This window comes from Atheta coriaria, unplaced genomic scaffold (genome assembly GCF_025399875.1).
Source record: "Atheta coriaria isolate IRGN ID8LTWV9N9 unplaced genomic scaffold, Caltech_Dcor_3.1 hic_scaffold_10_pilon, whole genome shotgun sequence".
Lineage (NCBI taxonomy): Eukaryota > Metazoa > Arthropoda > Insecta > Coleoptera > Staphylinidae > Dalotia > Dalotia coriaria.
Window position 1 is genome coordinate 3750595 of NW_027045452.1, and position 24163 is coordinate 3774757.

Consider the following 24163-nt stretch of genomic DNA (forward strand, 5'->3'; position numbering starts at 1 on the left):
TCTGAAGCGCTAATCTCTAATCGCCGGCGCGTAATCTGATTCCATTATTTATTTTTTGTTGAGATATTCGGCGAATGGCGAGGCGAAAAACCTGCAAATTTCAATTAAGGTCATAAATTCAAAACTTGCGGCGCGTCTCTGATAATTAGCGAACGATTTTTGATTAATTAAAGTCTGTATTCCCAATCGCTTCAAGCAATAAACACCAGAAATACCAGGCGATAGCGTAAACATTCCAAAAACAAACAAATTATATCAATTTTCATAAATTTATGATTTCTGGATTTCATATTAACATAAAACTTCACTAGATGGCGCTATGAATTTATTAAATAAAATAACAAGTATAAATAAATTCGAATGAATCATTGATAAATCTTTAACTTTGTATACTTATATTTAACTTGTTTCAATATTAACTGTAGTTTTTTTTTTGTGGTCTGCGGCTCGACCTTACGTTCGTGATGGCCAAACAAGTTCGCGAATTTGTTGGCAAACTCTTCGGGGCCATGATGAGTCTGCGAAGAATTAGAAACAAACGGACAGAGTGCCCCGCAACCGTGTTGATGCTCCATATTCAAATTCAATTTTAATTCGAGATTCGATTCATGCCAAACTATGTGTGTGTGTGTGTTATCTGCACGTCGGCTTCATTATACGCCAATCAAAAAGCGGCGAATAGAATATAATAAATATAATATCGCGGATGAATTTGTATAATAACACGGCGAGTATCGATAATATGTTATTACCAGGTGTAATAACAATTTACATCTACAGGTTACCACAACAAGTATAAAAAATTAAACAGTGCAAAAGTTTATCGTGTATATCGTGTGAATATTTTTTTACTCTTTAATTAATTTCTGCATTAATTATCAACAAATACTGTGGAAGCAAATTTGTATTTTTTATCAACAAATGTCGCTTCAAATTAATTATTAAATTAATATAATTCTGTCTTTTGATGAAAAAATGTCAAAAACAATGACATTCTGTCAAATGTCGAATTATGCAATATGACAGCTGCGCGCGCATATCAAATGACATACCTAACATTACCGAACGCTTCCGAAGTATTTTTCTCCTTTAATTGTTTCTTAAATACCTAGACACCAATTTAAAATATAACAAATTAAATTAATTAACAATATTATGAAATTTTTGCGACGCTGTGGGTAATATCACGTTTCTGCGCACCCAGCGCGCGAGAAATAAATCTAATCAGCCGATATTGAAGTAAAACGTAAAAAAATAAATAATATGAAAGCTGACAGGCTTGGGAATCGGCACGAGCGTGCTTTAAACATTTATTAGACGTCTCCTGAATAGTGGATGACGATGCGATCACGACGAGAATAGAGCGTTTACATAATTATGCCAGAAATGTTGTCAATTAAAAAATGTTTCGTTTATTTATGCGCGAATTTCGATGCGTACAACTCGTACAAAGTCGTTACCTGCTTATTTATCGCTGTTTAATCATTTTGTATTTATTGCATTCTTGCGAGTGTCAAAAATTCTTGAAATGCGTGAACCTCTATGTCAAAACGTTCAACATAACCTATACAATAATAGTTAAGTGCACATCCAACACGTGTTAGTGATTAAAATTAAAATATTTTATATATTGTTACAGATAACGGGCTTGTAACAATGAAAAATATGATTTTATTGCAGAAATATTGTGCATAACCTAAAAATATTTGTAAAATAGATGATATTGTAATGATGTAAGTAAATTTGAAGGTTATTCTTTGTATTTTTGACAATTTGTGCCTCGCTGCTTGGGTTTACAACTCACGCACGTCCCGCTTCTGTTCGGCAGTCTTCTTTCTTGTCTTCGTGTCTCCGCTGGGTTCCTCGGCACGCTCGCGCCTGTAAGTCAAGGTCAGCCAGCATTCCATCACCGGAGCTGGTGCGGCGTGTGATCGCGAGTTCCACCTTACTGACCCACTATTTTCACTTCCTGCATCAGCTCATCCCGCACGATTTCACATGCAGTCCGCGAAACACGCCGGCATTCCGCCGGACGCCGCCTCAGACGACGCGACTCCGAGAATGAAATTACAACATAACTTTCGACATTTCATACGCGTACCTATCTCGTACTTATATTATATTTTATGCAAGTATCAAGTTTCTAGTTAATGTTTTGTATTTGTTACGTTTTGCAATATGCGGTTTATATCGATGGCGATAATTATCATTCTAGATTATTACGATTATCGTCGGGCTATTATGGTGGTGGTTATTAATAGCCGAGAATTACGGAGCAAACCGCTAGGCCGTTAAATTGATTAATTATAACGAAAAATAGAGTGCAATAATTGTATAATTTGGCGTCGTAAAAGTTAATACAAGTTTGCAATTAATTAGCCCATCTTTCAGCTCGCGATAATTTACAGTTAGTTCTATCGACCGCGCACGTCAAGTTGAGTAATCAATGGATTCATCACACAATCCACAATCAGGACTAATTCTTACATTTTTAAAATGTAAAATTGGTTGCCTATATGTACATTTCTTGAAATTTTGCCTAAAAAATTAAAAAAGTTAATTTTTCTTCATTTAATACTTGTTTAACCAGACGCAAATATTTATTGATGAAAAACGGTTTTAATTGCTCATCAAATAATAAATCTCGTAGAGGAAATGTGCGTGCCATGATATTGAGAAGTTGCGTGTTGCTTCATGTCTTTTTAATTTAAACTTTAATACTTAATAATGTATAAATGTCATAATAAAACTAGGCATCTCAAATAAAAAATTATTATATAGTCTTCTACAATCTTCTTTAAAACAAAAAAACGCACAATGCATAATAAAAACTTAAATGTTTTAATAAAATGTTTAAAAACATAGAAATTTGTTTGTTTTAAGACAGTTAAAACGCATAAACTTCCATTTTTGTACGCTTGGTGTAATTTAACTTGACCAAAGGCCAAAAAAAAGTTTTAAAATGATGACATACACATAGTGAATTAAAATATCCAGTGAATGAATGAAGTAATGAACGCTCACGCAGTGAATAATTCAACTCACACACACAGATTGAAGAAAAACGCACGAAGAAAGAAGCCAACTGCCAAGATGCTTAATTTAAGACGACCGTAGTCGACTATTAGAAACACAGCGGGATTTTACTCGTATCTCTTTCTCTGCGCCAACATTTCTTCTTTTTCCTGCGTTTTACGAAATTTTGGCATGAGCGTCATTTCATTACGCACATAAACACAATTTCCTGTGTGTACGTCCTGTCTTCGTTAGTGCCTAATTTATACTCCTACTCGAGTGGCACAATAGGCAAGACATGAGAAAACACGCCAAAACACAACACGCCACCGATAATATCTGGGAAATTTATTTTTGAATAATTGTTGTCTCGCTGAGATGAAATATTCATGTTTGTATGGTGTACCCGAAAAGAAACAACATTCTATGAATGAATATCCTACTATTATATGCGTACATAATACATTCGTTTGTTGATTCGACGAACATTCATGCTAATTAGTATGTTCTGAGATGATACAAACAAAACAAAAAAAGGGAACAAGTTTTACGCGCTTGTTTTGCGTTTTGGGTTTTTTTTTTCGGGATCACTTTGATTGCATTACGCTAGCAACGTGTAATTAAACCTCTCACGCGTTAAAATAATACCGTCTGATAAGTACGTAGATGTAGAAATGAATGAACGCTAAACATACTCTGAGACAATTATTAATTGCCTCGTAAATTATCGCGTCGACGTCGTTGAATTATGGGCGAATGAAATTCACACGGAAATCAATTAGTTCAATGCAAACATTCATTTGCATCCTGTAATTACATCAACAACATATTGAACTATAAATAGGAATAAGTATTATAAATATTTACCTGTTATTTGGTGTAAAATAAGTTAATTTCTGGGTTTGTGAAAAAAATTTGTAGTTTCAGGTTATTTCTTGTGTATAAGGGGTTGCCTACAGTTCTGAACTTAATACATGTTAAGTTTTTTGGAAATATTTTTAAATTTCCATCTGTTAATGCAGTAGTATCAGTATAATAAATAAATATTATAAATATTATCGTTTTAAAACAAGTAAAACAAGTTAATAATTGTTTTTTAGAAGAAAATTTAACAAATTGCAACTTACTTTTGGTGTTAAACTGGTTGCCAACAGTTGTGTTACCACAACATGTTTAGTTTTTGTAGTAATAAAAACATTTGAGGTTACTATAAGTTAGTTTACACATTTTGTTTTTCTAGAAAAAAAGTTACCAATTTACAGATTTCTCTTGATGTTAAAGAGGTTGCCTACTGTTGTATAACCACCACATGTTAAGTTTTTCTTTGCACTTGCACAACTTGAGGTTATGAAAAGTCGATGCAGCAGTAATGAAAAATTAATCCTGCTAATAATAGAGGTATCAGCTGGTTTGCGACGCGTATAATGCACAACTGCACAACGCACAGCTAATTAATTAATTTTCTCCTAATGCGAGTAAGTAGCCAGCAAATTTACATAACTGTATCTCTATTCGCAAAAGTATTACACAATCAACGTGTAATATTTGCGGAAATTATTGAAATTTAATTATTTGTTAGTGCTAAACATTAAATGTGTGTAATCTTAGTAATTAAATTCCGAAAATAACTCAATTAATAACACGGTGATCGATTGCCTCTCGAATTCCGCACGCTCGCGTTCCAAATTTCCGCCAAACACGCCAACTAATAAATATTAGATGTGTATTAATTTATGCGCCGGCAACCTCAAAAAGCAGATGATTCGATTTCGATTAAATTGAAAATATTCACGTTCGACAGCCGGCTGTTACGAATATAACGTGAAAGCAGAAAAAATCGTGCCGATTTAAAACAAATCAGCGTGCGGAAAAAAATCCCGTCGATGATTGATCGCCACCAAACTCTCAAATGTCCAAACTGCCAAAGTATATAGTACTATACAACTTGTGTGCGATTTTAAGGTGAGTTCGAGTTCATGTTCGACATCGACATCGCGCTGATATATTTTAATCGGCAATATAATTAAAGAGAAGCGAAAGAAAAGGAAGAAATTCGTCGCGAGTGGCGATGTGGATGTGAGGCAAGTGGAAGATGAAATTTTAAAATATAATATAATCGATCCAAAGCAGCTTAAACAGTGAGACAAGCAGTGAGAAGAAGACACGCAAATGGAACGCACGAAGAAGAAGAAGAAGAAGAAGAAGAAGAAGAAGTGGAAGAGTTATGTTGTATTACGTGTTCTACTTTTTGCGAACTGATCAAGAATATAAAAAAAAACTCAAATATATATACGTATATATTTAAACACTAATGATATCATCGATTTATGGGCAAAATTTAACAAGTTCAAATGTAAAATTGATGTTTTCAAAACGTTTTTGCTGTTTGCATTTGAATTGTAAATTTTAAAACGTTGATTTTGCTTGAAACTACTTTTTTGCATTAAAACAAAGTGTTTTATTGCTATTTCAATATAAAATATTGTTTATAAAGCACTTTGCTATCATTTTTTCTTTTATTTGCTGTTATATAACTGTCATTTTTCGTTTGGTGCATAATTGGTTGCCTATACTAAATTTAATATGAAACAAAAGACTTTATTCAATAATATTGATTGGAAAAATGTTACGTTACCTTTCAATACCGATAAACATAAAATATAGTTTTACACCGTCGAGTCAAAAAGCCTTGGCCTTGTTTAGATTTGGTTGCGTACATCATACATCATGCCGGCGGCCGGCCGACCGATTGACGATACGGCTGCTTTCCAAAGCGAGCTGATTCTGTGCCGCGGAGCAAGCGCATTGAATGGATGAGATGCGTAAGGTGTTCCACTGACCACCTCGCGGCCATAGGTGTCGACTCTTACGTATTCGAGCCGAATCGCCGAATTCCGCTATTGTGTCACCGGCGATTTGCATTGCACATGACAATGACACCAATGGCGGAAACGTGCGCTTATGCGCATCAGGGTCGTGCTGTGATTTTAGCACCGATCATCTTTGTAAACTATTTGTAAGCAATCACTGGTTATGTATTACCTTTGCATGAGTATGTTTGCGCGTGCGTGTGAAGCAGACGGCCGAAAATCGAAAACATTTGAACTCACAACCTCGATTCTGATGTAACACGTACGTGCTAATTGATTAGTTTATCACCGCTGAGATATTCAGTTGCAAGCGCACGTCCTGTTTACTAGATTTCAATTATTACGCCTCATTTTAAGCAACGCGACATATGCTGTATAATGTGTTGCATACTTAGCAACACATACTATTATAGTGCGTAAATGAAGGAATCGTTTTTTATTTTTTAAAATTATGTTTGTCATAACTCACAACCTTTGAGGTCGTGTATTCATAAATAAATTAGGTAAGCGTTTGAGTGTAATTAATGTTTCGCTTGTGAAACTTTTAGCCATAGCTGCGATCAGTGCTTATCTTTCGTTTTCGATCGTTTTCGATCGTTTCCGATCCTTTCGACGCTTCTTCCTTGAATGCGCGATCGTAAATATAGCGTTTTATCAAAACGTGTTGCACAATGCGCATAAAATATGTATTCTTTGGTTGATTCTAGCGTTAAGTGTTTGAGCGCACTCGTAAACTACACGTACGCCGCACATTAACTGTCAGTTAATGCAGCCATTAATATTTAATAAAACACAGATAGGCTATGAATCAATAAATTGGTATTTATACCATTATTAAATGCTTTAAACAATAAAAATATAGGAAAATATAGTTTTGTAAGCATTAGACTCGATATTATATTATTTACATACATTTATTTATTGTTATTTAAAGATTTACCACCCAAATTAACAAATTTTAAATTTTCATGTAAAATGGGTTGCCTACTTTGGCTACACAGACATAGCTCGAATATCCGAGCTATGAATCAATAAATTGGTATTTATACCATTATTAAGTGCTCTAAGCAAAAAAAATACAAGAAAATATATTTTTATATGATTTATACTTGTTACTATATTATTCACATGCATTTAATTTTTGTTATTTAAAGATTTAACACACAAATTAACAAATTTTAAATTTTCATGTTAAATGGGTTGCCTGCCTTGGTTACAGAGACCATCATTTAAGTGAATATAACGTAGCTTCTTGGAGTAAAATTTTGACACAAATCGAAAATTAATTTACGTGCTTTTGATAATCCTCTTAAATAATATATGTAATTGTGGCAGAAGAGGCGTGCGGCGAACGCACACAGATAAATTTCCGTATTAATTGCTAGCCCATTACGCAAAGCGCCGTTCAGATACCGAAACTGCGCTCATGTTTAATGTTTAATGTGGGAAGCTCGGCGAGTTACATGCAAGATTTACTGATGCACCGATCGGCAATAAATAAAGCAGTCTTCTAATTTATCAGGTACGCATCTCACACAAGTACAGCTTAAATATAAAAACATTTATTTGTAAATGAGTTAAAATCCATCTCTGTTCCTCTTTCAGTGCGTAACTGTATCGGAAAAATAACATCTTTGGGTTTTTGGAGCGATGGAACTCATGGAACTTAAAGCTAAACACACATATGAAGCATTAATTTAATTTTTACAACTTTAGAATTGTGTGTTGCGTTGATGCCGACCTTCGAAAAGCGTGAACGAGGTAAAAATGTAACAGCATCAGCGATGGACCGGAAAAAGTCCGGCTTGCACATTTAATTAACATTTTTTTATTTCATTAAAAATTGGAGCAGATAAAACTGTACTTTCTTTCAAATATCAAACTTCAAATGCATCTACGCGCAGGTTCTGATGAGATGATAAACGCGCGATAATCGTTGATAAATTAAACTTAATTATTATTTTGTTTCGCTCCTATAATTTGTACAAAATACAAGAGTTTAATCATCATTAATCACTTATAGAAATTTATGAAAAATTTTTGAGGTTAGAAAATAATTATTATGTGCAATTAAATTTTCTACGATGGAGGAAATAATTATACGCAAACAAACACCGCAAAAATGAATTTATTGCCTATTGTTAACTCCGGCGGCATTATAAACCTCTACCACTTTATTATTCACGATTGACACGCGCGTTTATTGCTTATTCCGTTTGCGCTCGTATTGTGCTTGTTTGGTTGCCGGTATGCTTGTAAAAATAGTTATGTAGTTTTACGAGCGCGGAATTAGCATTGCAAAACGATTAAATTCGTTTAAATTTCCAGCGTCGATTTGCGGCCATTTAATATATTTGAAGAGGGAACCAATCTAACCGATTTCGATTCACACCTGCAAATTGTACGTTTCGTGTGCGGTGTGCCAATAACATCGAAACGGCCCATGATGATCATCATCATGCCGGTGGTGATGTGATGACTAATCGCGCAAAAACGTCTAATGGACTCACGCTCGGATATTCGATTGGAATTTAATGCTCATGTTTGATAACTATATTTTATAATAAACTGTGTCACATTCTGTATGGCAGGATGATATTTTATGCTTTTAACTCGTTGAAATTTATTGCAAAGTGGAAGTTTATTTGAATTTTGGTTCTTTTATTAGTAACCAGCTGTAACCCGCGGCTTCGTTCGCGAATATCTAAAATAATGAAATTGCTTCCGTACGCGTCTGTAATCACAGAAGAAGTAACAATGAAGTAGAATGGCGGGAAATTTAAAATGGCTGAAAGTATAGTCTATGGAAGCATAGTGTACAGTCTCCATAGTGTAGTGAATTGGATTTGATGTTGACGTAGCTGTGGGTAATACAGTGTGATAATACAGTGTGATGGTACTATAGTACATAGGTTTGAGCTTCATTGCTGGAATGCTAGATGGCGTTAAAGTAGTCAAATAGCCAGATGCAGTGGTATTATTGGCTAAACAATTTCTTTATTTTATTTAAAAAATAATTTTTTTTTTAATAAAAAGGAGCCTATAACCATTCGGGGACCACTAAGAATATGTGTACAAATTTTCATGATGATCGGTTAAGTAGTTTTTGCGTCAAAGTGTAACAAACATCAGGACTTTCGCATTTATAATATTAGTAGGGATAAGTGATGATGAAGTCAAATAATAACTGTATAAAATCAATTGCAAAGTTTAAAATCACTTATATTTGGCAAAACACTAATAAAATACAGTTTCATGATGAAAAGTTGGTATTTATTACCTTATTATGCCGTATAAACAATTAACATACTTGAAAACTTCATTGTTTTCTTCGTTTATAGATTATTTCATGATTTGACAGACGAATTAACGAATTCCTGCAAAATTAAACTCAAAAACATCAATTTCTTTACTTTTAACCACAATAAAAACTTAGACATTGTCAAAATGATGTAAAATGGGTTGTCTATACATTTTACACAAAAATAAACCCCAAACAAATCAAATGAAAGATTTTATTTTTAATTCAACTTAAATCGATGAGTAAACATTGTAAAAACTAAAAAATCACGTATAATCGATTAGCATCATTACACTTGTTAGTCCGCAATATGTTTATACATTGTCTTGATTCGTTGGTGTACGTAACGCGCCACAAATTGCCTGAGCAAAGAAGCAAACGAACGAAAAAGCGAAGATAATCTTATTTACGAGCTCACTTACTAACCTAATAATGCATAACCACAACTATATTTGAGCTGGTTATGGATTATTAGTTTTTCGGCAGGTCGTTCGGTCAGCACAGCGCAAAAACTGGCGAACGATGCGCAAACGAGCGTAAACATGAACACCAAGCAGATTAAACTGTGATTAAATGTTATAGTCGTTTAGTCGAAAAACGACAATATAACTGGGTAATATTATCGTTGTGATGAAATTTATTTACATGCAAATAAACGTTGATAAATAATGAGACATTATCACATTTTCTGAGAATTTTTAATCATTATACTAATTGTTACAGTAGAAATAAGTTTACTAACAAAATAACAATAAATTATTAATGATAAATTTAGTTCTCAATTTAAAAAACAAAGTTTTATGAGAAAATTGTATGAAAACTTATTAATTTTCATTTATTTAAGTTTTTTTCTTAAAATATTAGAAAATATTTCAAACACTTGGTATATATTAATGTATACATATGATAAATTATTGTGTGGGATGTTTGGATGGAATAGGAAGCTCTTATCATTTGGTTTCCACTCGCAAACTTCCTCAGAAATTCAATTCAGTCAAAAATGCTCACTGTACTTGAAACTAACGCGCAGTGAAAATGTGCGCGATACAATTTTGTCTACTATTCCTGTTCATCAGTGCCACAACATCATCTTTCATCTCTGGTGGATTTAAAAAACGTCCTGAAATTAAAACAAAGTGTCCAAATGTGAAATCAATCCGGAATTTTGATCTTGAAGGGGTGAGAAACACTAGACAAGTATTAATTACACTATAGGCAACCCATTTCACACTTATTCATTCTGTTATAGAACACGCAAAAAATAACTCCTTTGTCGGTTGTTAAGATAAGATAGACGTCATCTATTATTATATAGTTATTAGCATCTAAGCTTATTAAGCAGTGTTCGCGCTTCGTGTTACAATTCGTGCTAAAATAACATATTATTATTACCTATACTAGTGTTTGGGTCGCACCTTAGGTGGCGTAGTGAAAAGCAGGAGTACGACGTATTGTTGACTGCGCCTGCGCAGAATTTCACGCATCGGCGATCCCATTAATTATTCATTCACAGCTATCTTAGCTTAAACAACATCTCGGTTATGTTATTCTTAACAAAATACATATTCACAGCATGTCCAAACATTAATTTCTCCCACAAACAGAAAGAAAACAAATGTATTGATGTTGTGATATTGCCTATAGCTTTTAGGTCCATGGTACATCATCGAATACTATGCAAGCTCAGAGGAAGCATTGTCCTATCGCTGTATGCGAGCTGATTTCACCATGTCGAAACAACTCCTGGACGTGACCATGAACTTCACTTACAGCTTCACGGATGATCCACTTAATGAGCAGTTGATTGGTAATATCACATGGAATATCCCGGATATGGAACAGCCTGCACATTGGACACATTCAGAAGACACTTGTAAGCAAAAAAATAATTTTTAAAACAGTTTTTAATTTTTTAAATTTTAGATGAAGGAGTATACAATACATACGTCCTGGACTCTGATTACACCTCCTGGGCACTGTTGATGCACTGTGCAGAAAAGTCCAAATCTCCACGTTATTTATCAAGTTTTATTATGAGTCGTGAAGCGACACTGGGCGTCAACGTCATCTCTTATCTCCGGGACAAACTTCCACGGTATGATATTGACTTGCAGTATATGTTTGACATGGGCCAGAAGGACTGCGATGTTGCACAGGCTGGCATTGAAATCCCGCCTAGTTTGCTGGCGTTAAACATAACCTTAAATACGATCAATGCTACAGGCTTATTGCCGCCGAGGATACGCAATAAGAAACGCAAGCATCCGATGAAACATCATCATCATAATCATTAACAAATAATTATTTAATAATTTGTTAATATTTTCAGTGTGCAAAATGTAAAAATATTTTTTTAGGTTAGATTTATTTTGGCTGATGGCTGATGAATGTGTTTCTCTGTGTTTCGGTTTTCGGTAAATTTGTCGCTTTAATAAATTCACATTCTTTGCATGTTTCACCGGCGTTATGGCCTAGTATCCTCTATGATTGGTGTTCGTCTGCACTCGTTTTTGGCAGAGATACACAGCGCGCACAGTTGTGTGTACTCGCGCAGACTCTTCGGAGAGCGAAGACGTCGAACGCTCGTCTAATTTAATCATTTGGAAATGGGCCATCTGGGTCATTTCATTTCGGTTCATTTACTAATGATCTTTAGATTCCAAGATAACGCTTTACGAGCCTGCGCTGCCGGTGTAAATTTAAATATAAATTGAATTTACACAATTTACGAATGGATGTTATGAAATGCGCAACTTTACGTATAGAGAAGACCAAGAAGTATGCGATGAAACAAAATTTGAACTCTTTGTGTAGTAATTTCATCTTTTTCGTTTTTTTTTAATGCTGTGAATGGTGTTATTAAATGTGGTTAGGTTGTGCTGCACGCGATTGGAAATATTTGGTTGCTTCGTAAATTATGCCAAATTGATTGGACATTTATTGCACATTAAAAATTTGTCACATAAAAAGCAACATTTTTATCGCATTTTTTTATTGCTATGATTTAGTGATGTCATCGCACAAAAACGATGTCACAGAGGAAAACGTATTTATTTTAACATACATAGTAAATTCCAACTTGTGCAGTGTTAAAATTCAGTCACATATTACTGGAAAAGTATTTTTTAAAGTCATTTATATGAATACTTAAATAATAAGTAGCTTTAATGACATAACCTCTCAACAGATAACCGGTAATATCAATACCAGTTTTATTTTATTTTTAAAACAGTACATCATATTTTACTTTGGATTCTAAGAGAATTTTGTTCAGAAGAATTTCTATGTTAGTTCTGTTGTTTTAAGGCAAACGCCGTCTCGAAGAAGTTCTTGTAATTAAATCCAGTATATTGTCTTGATATAGGCAACCCAAAGTGTTCTACACACGAGTAAAACATGAGTATAACAACCTACTCAACAAGCAACTCTAAACAAATCTAAACAAGTGTAAATAGATCAAAGATTTAGTATTTTATTATTTTATGTAATCGTTTATCATTATTTGATGTTTGATGTGAGTAAAATAAGTCCAAACAATTAATCTTTAAGAATTTACGAAGAAAACATATTCTTACAGGAATTGTGTTTATCTTCAAAGTTTTAAAAACTCACCGCTAGATCGCACACGTAGCCAGTTAAACTTCACATTGAATCTTATTTATTTTTAGCTTTGAAACCACAAACAAAAACACTAGCTAAATATAAACGAACGAGAAGGTATTAAAAACTTATTGCCGCGTGTTGTATGTACACCTGTGTTGTTTTAAGCATTCTAAACGCTCAAAAACATTAATTTACATTAAAATTTTGAAGTAAAAGCCACGAGTGATTAATACAACGATTTTGTCGCAAAGCAAATTTTAGGAGGATCAGTAATGTTATATTAGTCAAAAATTAATGAGGAAATTTGTAAATATAACACACTGACCTATTTTTATCATATTTTTAACTTGTAACATTCCCGATGCCGATAAGAGTATGCGATACGTGGCTGATAGATGCTGTTAAACGTCAAAAATAACCAGGTTTTTAGTTTTTCAGGTGAAGCAAAATAAACTTATTATTTTTAACTTCTTACGTGGCTGAGCAGCGCAAGTGTTGCGATGAGAATGGATTTATTGTTTTAATCTATTGAAGCGACTGGTTAAATATGAGAAAATTATACTGGGTGCTAAAAAATATAAAATTCAAACAAATATTTGAAAAATTCATAAAGTGAAAAAGAAAATCTTGTAAAAAATTATGTGTAATATTGGTTGCAGACAAATTTCAGTAAAATTTATAATTGTGTAATGTTGGTTGCGGAAAATAATGATAATATTGTTAATCTGCACATGGTACAATTTTTCTCCTATACAAATGCCTCGTAAAACTAAATATAAATATTTAAATCTACGTTAAATCATGTCGCAGACATTTCCACGTAGTTCGCACACATTTATCGACTCCGTGAACATATCAAAGCTACGCAAGTCACAGTTCCTAGCAGATATATAACTAGATACGTCGACGCAATCTCAAAGCTATATCTAAGCAATTTCAAGCATTCGAGAAAAAGACTTAACCGACGCACTAATTTTAAGCACGCTTTCGAGTGCGTCTCCGCGCGCAACTTTTGCACGTGGCTTAAAATTAGCCCGAAGTTCCTGAAGTGCAAATTACAACTCAATACACCAACGTATTTCTGCATTCTGCGTTCGTAATTACATTATGTTGTTTTCGGTATGATTGTACACTGACAAGTTTCTGGCTGCAAACCGTGTGCAATGAATAATGCATCAGCAAAAAACAACATCGCGAGATCGAAAAAAATGCTGATGCTCATCAGCGTAGTCGGCGGGTTCGGGGCGCTCGCCGCCGCTCCACGAGCCGCGCGTCGTCGGCGTCGCTTTTAGTTTCTCGCAGCGATCTGTGAAAAGCGGCGTCCGAACGCACACGCTCGTTTTCAATACGAACACAGGTATAATATTCTCATCCACTTATCATCGTGTATAGTTTCACTTCATTGTCGTAGACTTTCTAACAGTTTTAAGTTAGAATTCAGTTTTTGTTTTTTTCGTGTTTTGCGTATGCTTTACTACAACCTTGATGGTGCGCTATGCAAAATCGCTGCAAATGTGAAGTAATGTGTGCAAAGCTTATTTCTGGCGCAGCTTTGTTATCCTCTCGTGCGGGTAACAACTGCGCCTGCCAGTCAGGAGGCATTTCATGAAAATCTAGAAACTACGCCAACGAAACGCTTAAATTACGGATTATTAATTCTAATTAGTATTGTAATGATCAAAGCAAACGGAGCGTAAACAATTTGGCAAAACAATAACAATTATAAGCCAACCGCAGTGATAAAATTAACTAGAAAAAAACAACAAAACATCAATTTCATTCGGTGGTATTTTAATCCCGCGTTTAATCTTTTCGAATTTATGGTGTTTTGCGTGAAACCTTCTCGAAATCATTGTTGTAAACGTTAGAAGAATTAAATTTAGCCGTGTGAGTTGTGTGACAAACCAACGCGGACGGCGATGATTTATGAGCAAGCCTCGAACAATCTGCGTGCCAAAAACTTTTCAAAACTGCGTCATTACTGCTTTAACCCAGTGTGCTATAAGAAAAAAAAACGTAATTAATTCTATTATTAAAAAATATTTGAATTTGCTTGAATATGTGAGAGATATTATAAATAACTTACCTTGCCGTGTAGATACAGCGATATAAGTGTTCCAATCAGATACTTTGGGAATTTGTAAAAATAAAATCCGTGAACGAAAATAGATTGAATTACTACGAGCTGTGAAATATGCGCCCACGCATTGTGCGTATGAGATTTGTGACAAATTGAATATTCAGACTATTTCAGTGAGTTAATAAGAAATAAATGTGTTGAAAGATGATTTTTGAATAATTTTACCAGAAATATTTGTTGAAAAGGTTTAAAACTTAATTTTATACTTTTTATTAGGTTATGTTTAGTTTTTCGAAATAAAACCTGAGAAACTTAGTTGTATTGCATTAATTCATGGTAGGCAACCAATATTACATCAAAATTCACAAATTTAGTTTTTTTAAATCTTAAATTAAGTAATACTTGTAAATGTAAATGTAAATGTAGTTTATATTTACGTATGAAGAAAGATTCTTACTTCCATAAATAATCACCACCACCGCCGAATGAACGTCCGACGAATGACAGATTTATATTAAAACTAGACCTAAAAACAAGAGCTTTACATACGTGGTTTTTCCATAAAACTTGCCTCACATAAATAAAACGAAAGTTTTTGGCATGAAATAAACTTATTAAATTGATGAGGCTGATGTGATGCATGTTTTAACGTAAAATCTCAAACTAAAAGTAACACTTAAAACACACACTTTGTATTGGAGCTTTTTCCGCTTGCCAAACTTCAGAAACGCGATCTTTTTTACCTAAACATAATATATATTTGTTTTGGCAGAGAAGAAATTAAAAATGTGAATCATACGAGTTTCAACACGCATTGTGCTCAACTCGCACGAATTGAGATGCAATTGATACTCGTGTAGTAGTTTATAAGCATGACTAACCATATTCCTATTTTTATATGTCTCGCTTAGCTGAAACACGTTAGGTTTCCATGTAAATATTTTATTGTATCGTAATCGCATTTTTATTTAAGTTTGAATGTTCGCACTGTTTCACGGTATAATTTTAAATAGACGCATGATTCACGCACTTTAGAAAAGCGTTGCAATGCCAACAAAATCAATGCGTTCAAGGATACAATAAAAATTTATTATTATGATTTCATTAATCATGTAATATTTTGCATTTCCAGCGACGATTATAAAATCAACGAACTCGCCCCGGCAGTAGAGGAAAGCAGCCTAAAATCAAAGAAAACAAAATGGCAGGACAACAACGACTCGTCAATAAGCAGTTCAACAGCCCCATTGGCCTCTACTCGGAATCGAACGTCAGAGAGATCTTGGACAGGGAAAGCCAAATGCTTGCGAATGGTGCTGTCGGGTATGACTTTATTTTACTATTTTCCGGCGCACATTACTTCAGAAATAACTCCAACGTGTATACCGACGTTTCAAACGACTGTTTTTATTGATTTTACGTATTCGTACCAATTTTACGATGCGAACTCTTAACTACGGCGAGACATACTGCAAACAAATGTATATTTGGCTGCCTGCATTCGTTTATGTGCGTTTTTCCATGTTTAGAATCGACTTTCATAATCCCATCTCAAGCAAGCCTGCCAACTTACAAAATTCAGCCGTGCTGCGCATGCTCGAAGAGGAAGAATCTAGGCAACGCAATGGACAATCCCCAGGTAACCAAGAAATGTTTAAATGTTTATTTAGTAAGCTTACATCATAGTTGTAGCAAAACATTTTTAGTTATTTAGGTGTAGGGCTTTAAAATCACAATATTTTTGCGATTTTTGTATTGATTGATTTTATTGACTGATGGTCAGGGTTCAGAAGCGATGGTAGTAAGCCTCTGTGTCGCGCATGGCCGCCGCCGGGAGTAAATAATCAACGGCGACGTTTTCAAGACGCCGTCATATCAGGTAGATTTGTGCGAGTCTACTCCACTCCTGATTTCCTGTTTTTTGTCACGTCTACACACAAGAAGTACTTGCATGCGTAATTAAGCGGAGCGAATTAAACACAGCGCGTGAAATGGAACACGCTCGTAAATATTCCGAATGCGCGCGCCGGGTGGGGGGAGTGGGGACGGTCTTTAAATGTATATTTCGGCTTGGATTACCTTGCACGCGAATTCCACGCTGCCAAAACGCGAATATTGCGATGACGCCGACATTCATACAGTTCCCTCATACAAAATGTCCGCGTCGTGTACACCTGATACATTGTACTCGCCGCGTTTTTGCATTCCGGACAGATTGTGTGCATGTTGCGCATGCGCATTCGCGGCGCCCACACACATCCTCGAGGTGCTGCTCTCCTGCTGTGCGGCTGCAGGACGCGCTGGCTTAGATCGTCGCTAGGTGAACGCGAAAAAACGTCCCAGGCTCGTCGTGCAGGTGTTGCGACGCTCATAACACTCTTCAGTCATTATTGCACGCCAATTAAACAACATACTATTCATTCTTTGGTAAATAACTTGTTTATCTGTGGTTGTTTTTGTTGCATTTTTTGTGAATGTGTATTTTTAACGTGCGCATCCATTTTTTTGTTGGCAACCAGGGACAAACGCAAAACCAGGATTAAAACCATGCCAACACAGCCAGATAATTTGAAATTTATACTGGCAGGCAATTTTTGTTGCACTTTTGGTGCATAAATATGCAAATTTTCAACGCGCAGTGTTTAATTTATTGTTTTTGGCAGGTGTTAAGCGTGTCGCCTGGCCACCACCAAAGGAAGGTGAAGACGAATACTCCGAAGAAGAAGCTGTACAAGCGCAGGTAAATAAAATTTTATTAATTTCTATTGTAGTTTATTTTAATAAATAACATAATTATGGCTAGGGTGGACCGCAATATTCCTCTCAAGCGCCTAACAGCATTTCGCCAATTAACCACCACATTGGACAGCGCCCCCTTTCGAGCGGCAGTTCTGCATCGCCTGGTTGCAGTCCACAGCCGCAGCAAGCGCAGCAACCCGCCTGGGCTCCGCAGCAACAATTTAACTCGCAGCACAATCTTCTGCTGCAACAGGTGCCTCAGCAACAACCACAGCCTGCTTATAGCCCAGTGTCTGCGCCGTTTCAACAGGGCAATATCCGCCCACAATCACCACAACCTTTTAATCAATTACAGCAACAACAACAACAGCAACCTTTGTGGGCACCAGTTCAAACTCCACAGTCTGTGACTTCGCCAAAGGTATGTTTCTTATAATAAAATTTATGGAAATAAATTTTATTTGGGTGTTTATAGCCACAGCAACAACAACAACCACCTCAATATCAAGCACAACCTACTCAGTATCAACCTCCAGTGAAACAATTTGAACCTCCACCGACGACTATCACTTTACGGCCGGAAGTCCCCATTAGTCAGGCACCTGCCCCAATTGTAACCTCACAACCAGCCACGGCGACCTTAAAAGGTAAAATCATAACCACATAACCTCAATTTTTAAGTTTTTATATATTTTTGTTTTATTTTTTATTTTTAGGAGGTAAAAATCTGCGCGGCGACCTAAAATGGCCGCCGGAAAACGTGCGCGATCGCATGAACGCAGAAAACCAACTGCGCATGGAGCTCGCGCAGGGTCCATCCGTCCGGCCACGGAAAGTCGCGAAGGACTACAGCAGTTTCTTCGCACAGCACGCGTTAAACAGCAGCTACCCTGGTTATAAAATCCCACCGGGTACGCAATACTACGAACACCATCCAGTAATGTAGTCGCAAATATGATAACCGCCCCCCAATCACTTACACTTAGCCCCTCCTAATTTTTGGATATACATATTTTACTTGATATGATACAGAGTACATGCAATTTTTTGTAGGTTGACGACTTTAAGAGATGCTTGATATATGAATATATTTATTTTTGTGATATCGATCGAATGGCCGATCGAGGTTTTTAATGTTTATGATTATTGCAAACATGGACTTGAGATTGCTTAGCTTTTTACTGGACTAACACTAGAGTGGGCGTGCAATTGTCGTGAGTTTTTTTCTATTTACACGTGCATTGTACGCCCGCTAGCTGAAAATAGTTGAATGCAATAATTACGCAATTTTAGTGATAATTTTATGTAATATATATATATACTATATTTTAATGCGAATGCGATAAGAAGAAACAATGAAATGACGAAACAGATACCTTTATCTAAAGCCGCTTTTTCCGAGTATTTCGACTTGTTTACGAATATGTAAAGCTTTGATGGCTTTTGTGTATTTTGTGAATATTGTATTTTACAAGAATGCAACACTTTATATTTATGCCTGTATCTTGATTAATTGCTAAATAAAGATGCAGAAAAATGTTTGTTTTCTTAGTTTTCCTACTTTTACCTAACATAACCTATAATATTGAAATAATTTAAAGTTTTCTCTTGTTTACAACTTCTAAATTTTATAAATCTCCGAAATACAACTGAAAAGACTCTAAAATGCATATCAAAACTGCTCTTTGTGATATATTTTCAATATTTTGTATTTCCTGTCACATTTATTCTCATATTGTAGTAAAAAGGCCTTAAATTTATTGCGTAATGCTCCCGGAAACTCCCAAAAGTTTCCTGAAATAACGACTAAACATAGCATAACCTTAAAAACTTGGAATAAAAAACACCTTATATCTCCTAAACCCCTGAAGCAATTTTAAGATTTTCAATGTTAAGTTTTAGTTTAAGACATTCTTTATAAGATGTATATCTTTTGAACTTTCTAAATTTCCAAGGGAAGCCTCTAAAAATTAATAATAAATTCATCAATTTCAATGTTTGGGTCGAACAACAAGTTGCCTATATTTCAGTTCGTATGAAAACCAGAGGTGAAGTTTTCTATTAATTAGTTAGCGCCAACGAATAAGTTAAAAACAAATTAATTTTGCTCCAAAAACAGGAGAAACTCTACAAAAACATGATTTAGAATATTTGGGAGAAATATTTTGGTGATAGACTAATTTTTCAACAAGAAATTATCATATATAACGAAATATTCGTGATTTCTAAATGTAAATTTAAAATTCTCATTTAAAATCTATAAATAATTTAGTGTAGCTTTACTAATATTACACAATAATTACAATTATTATATTTTTTGCCTTTTTACGATATTACACATATCATTAAACGGTGATTATAGCCCGGACATTATTACCTTTCCTAACTGCTTGCATTGAATATATTGTTGTCACCGATCGCCGTAATAGTCAAATATAATTTTTACTAAAACCATTGTTTATAAACAATTGAACAATAAATGTAATTCTTGCAACAAATGGACGCCTGATGACCGTTTTTCTTATATACAAAATGAACTGCCAACAGGAACGTGAAATATTTTCTTTAATTTATTTGTATTCATCACGTTGAGAAATGAATACATTACTAGCTGAGACCACTTTAAACATTCTTCTGCAATTGATAATTAAGACAAACTTTCAAAATGTTTCTTGTATTATATATTTTTACCAAAATAATTCAAATATTCAGCTATCTACGAGTATTTCGTTAAACTCTACTATTTCATTTGTAATAAATCCATTACAGTGTATTCCTGGTTGCCACCATTACATTCTACATGATCCAAGAGAAAACAATCCGTCTTGGATTAAAGAGTGTATGTTTCAAAACAACGATTATAAGTTTAGAGCAATCATTATTTTGGAATCGGAAAAGATAGAAACGTATTCTAAGAAAGCATACGCAACCGACGCTATATTCATATTTAAAGAAAAAAAAGATCTTTACGGGATTAGCGCGTTTGACGATTGGAATGTTACACAAGTAACTATATTAAATTATTGGTGTGCTAAAACAAACAATTTTCTTCGTATAAAATACAATGCATCGGATTTTTTTGATGGCAAATGGAAGTATAACAAAAAAAGTGATTTTTTGTTGCGGCAGAACTCAATTATACCAATTTATCAAAGTAATTCAAGGGAAATTCCGGTGGGAAGCGACTTCAACGTGCTCAAAGAATTTGCAAAATCAAATGGATTCAACATCGTCGAGGCGTTTTCATCTAATATAGCTGTTAAACATAATTTTATTTTCAGAATTACTGATGATGGAAAATACACGAATGGCGGGATTTATTCATATCCAATGACGGCTCTTGAAGCGACGTTCCTTGTTCCAAGACCAAGGTAAAACACAATAAACACAAATTAAAAATAATTATAATTCTGTTATTGTTTTAAGAATGTACAATCATTGGCTCCAACTGCTTAAAGTATTTGAACTAAATTTATGGCTTATGATTATACTTGTTTATTTTATTATTGGAGGATATTTTTGGATTTTAAAACGAATTGAAAGGTAATCCCACTCTGAAATATTCAGAGATATACAGATTCAAAACAAAAATGAAAATATTTTCAGAAATCAACCCGTTCCGAGACCTGTATCAATAATATCATATTTTTTAATGCAACCATTTAGTGAAATTGAAATTCCAACTGCACTTAGATCTCGATTTGTTTTATCTTTATTACTATTTCTGGGATCTACGGATCTTTGTTTTCTTCAACAATCGTCAGTAAGATGATTTATCCAAGGTATTTATCAATGCAAGCAGTAGCTAAAACTTCAAATAAAATTAAAACAAATGTTTTAGTTATGAAAGTTTAGTACAAACCATGGAAGATTTGGCACATTCAAAACTATATGTTTTCTTTCACCCTGATCAAAACTACGCGGCTTTGACGCAGGATAAAATGACAGTAGGTAGAAAATGTAGGCAACTTCTCATACATGTTTAACATATTTTCTTCTAGCAATTTGAACGCTTGATATTTACTGATGAGCGCGACGCAAAGTTGAATCATATCGTTGATGTCTACTCCATTGCCACATCAATTACACGCACAGAGAATAAAAGTAAAATTACCCAATACAAGAATAAAAAGCGGATACATTTTGTTTAATTTTACAGTTTGGGGAATGTTAGCCGATGCCCTTATGGAAATGACAGAATCATTTTTTAAAGTCTATTCGAAATATCAATTGCAACCAAATTAAACTGAATATGCTCATCTGGTACCAAAACTAAACGATTTCATACTGCAGTGTAAAGCAGCAGGATTGCATCGTCGATGGGAATGGGAGTTTACAATTCACATATATCGTTTTCTCCCTACATCTGAAAAAGTTAATTATCGCGTTTCATATGATGTTGCCTTAACAGAATTGGGTTTAAAACATTTACGTATTGCATTTGTGTTGTGGTCTGTGGGCATTGTATTATCAATTGCTGGTTTTCTACTAGAATATCTAAAGTTTTGTTTAATTGAAAGAAATAACTATATTTAGATATTTTTAGGCAACCCAAATAGCATAATTTTATAACCATGGCATCAGTTTGGTGATATTCAGCAAATATTCGTGATTTCTAAATGTAAATTTAAAATTCTCATTTAAAATCTATAAATAATTTAAAGTAGCTTTACTATTATTATACAATAATTACAATTATTATATTTTTTGCCTTTTTACGATATTATACATATCATTAAACGGTGATTATTGCTTGGACATTATCACCGATCACCGTAATAGGCAAATATAATTTTTACTAAAACCATTGTTTATAAACAATTGAACAATAGATATAATTCTTGCAACAAAGGGACGCCTGATGACCATTTTTCTTATATACAAAATGAACTGCCAACAGGAACGTGAAATATTTTCTTTAATTTATTTGTATTCATCACGTTGAGAAATGAATACATTACTAGCTGGGACAACTTTAAACATTCTTCTGCAATTGATTATTAAGACAAACTTTCAAAATGTTTCTTGCATTATATATTTCTACCAAAATAACACAAATATTCAGCTATCTACGAGTATTTCGTCAAATTCTACGATTTCATTAGTAGTCAATCCATTGCAGTGTATTCCTGGTTGCCACCATTACATTCTACATGATCCAAGAGAAAACAATCCGTCTTGGATTAAAGAGTGTATGTTTCAAAACAACGATTACAAGTTTAGAGCAATCATTATTTTGGAATCGGAAACGATAGAAACATATTCAAAGAAAGCATACGCAACCGATGCTATATTTATATTCAAAAAAAAAGAAGATCTTTATGGGATTAGTGCATTTGACGATTGGGATGTGACACAAGTAATGATATTAAACTATTGGTGTGTTAAAACAAACAATTTTCTTCGCTCAAAATACAATGCAACGGATTTTTTTAATGGTAAATGGAAGAATAACAAAAGAAGTGTTTTTGCGTTGGCGCATGGCGCATTTATACCAATTTACTACAGTATAGAAGAGGAAATTCCGATGGGTAGCGACTACAATTTGCTCAAAGAATTTGCACGGAGAAATGAATTCATTTTGGACGAGTCGTTTCCATCAAAGAAAGCTGTTCAGCGGAATATTATTTTCAAAATCACTGATGTTGGAAAATACAAAAATGGCGGGATTTATTCATATCCAATGACAGTTCTGGAAGCGTCGTTTATTGTTCCAAAACCAAAGTAAAACATAATAAACGCATATAGCAAAAAATAATCATTATAATATTGTTATTGTTTTAAGAATGTATAATCACTGGCTGCAACTGCTTAAAGTATTTGAACTAAATTTATGGCTGATGATAATATTTGTTTATTTAATTGTCGGCGGATATTTTTGGATTTTAAAAAGAATTGAAAGGTAATCCCACTCTGAAGTATTCAGAGATATACAGATTCAAAATAAAAATGAAAATATTTTCAGAAATCAACCCGTTCCGAGACCTGTATCAATAATATCATATTTTTTAATGCAACCATTTAGTGAAATTGAAATTCCAACTGCACTTAGATCCCGATGCGTTTTTTCTTTATTACTATTCTTGGGATTGCTCCACGGATCTTTGTTTTCGTCACAAATCGTCAGCAAAATGATTTATCCAAGGTATTTATCAATGATAGCAGTAAAGCTAACGAAAACTTGAAACAAATGTTTTAGTTATGAAAGTTTAGTATTAACCATGGAGGATTTGGCACATTCAAAACTATATGTTCACTTTCACTTTGATCAAAACTTTGCGGCTATGTCGGAAGAAAAAATGACAGTATGTACAAAATGAATTAATTTCTTAAACAGATATGAATTCTTTCATTCTTTCACTTATAGAAATTCGAACGTATGATATTTGCGGATGAGCGCGACTCTGTTTTGAATCATATCCGTGGTTTCGACAATACTGCATCAACCATTACACGCACAGAGAATAAAAGTAAACTTTCACAATGCAAGATTAAAACAAAGATATAGTTTTGTTTTATTTTGCAGTTTGGGCAATGTTCTCCGGTTCCTTCATG

General features: G+C 34.2%; 2 protein-coding genes and 1 long non-coding RNA gene across 4 annotated transcripts; 2 read left to right on the top strand and 1 right to left on the bottom strand.

The window, feature by feature from the left end:
• Positions 1-10165: 10165 nt before the first annotated feature.
• On the top strand, positions 10166-11637 carry Karl (lipocalin/cytosolic fatty acid-binding protein Karl). Its single transcript, XM_065314618.1, has 3 exons — positions 10166-10365; positions 10831-11059; positions 11110-11637. The coding sequence occupies exons 1-3, from the start codon at positions 10222-10224 to the stop codon at positions 11478-11480; spliced, it is 744 nt and encodes a 247-aa protein (XP_065170690.1). The 5' UTR covers positions 10166-10221; the 3' UTR covers positions 11481-11637.
• A 584-nt stretch (positions 11638-12221) lies between these two features.
• Positions 12222-15067, bottom strand: LOC135801228 (uncharacterized). Its single transcript, XR_010550334.1, has 2 exons — positions 14876-15067; positions 12222-14788 (listed from the first exon to the last, which is right to left on the bottom strand). It is a non-coding gene; the product is annotated as an uncharacterized lncRNA (long non-coding RNA).
• LOC135801216 (uncharacterized) lies at positions 13986-19149 on the top strand. Of its 2 annotated transcripts, XM_065314611.1 has the most exons (8): positions 13986-14146; positions 16002-16192; positions 16399-16508; positions 16653-16748; positions 17533-17609; positions 17673-18029; positions 18084-18255; positions 18325-19149. In XM_065314611.1, exons 2-8 carry the CDS (start codon positions 16071-16073, stop codon positions 18552-18554), a joined length of 1164 nt encoding a protein of 387 aa, XP_065170683.1. In that variant the 5' UTR covers positions 13986-14146; positions 16002-16070; the 3' UTR covers positions 18555-19149. The 2 variants fall into 2 exon arrangements, with proteins under 2 accessions (XP_065170683.1, XP_065170684.1); XM_065314612.1 differs by lacking the exon at positions 16653-16748.
• Positions 19150-24163: the final 5014 nt, after the last annotated feature.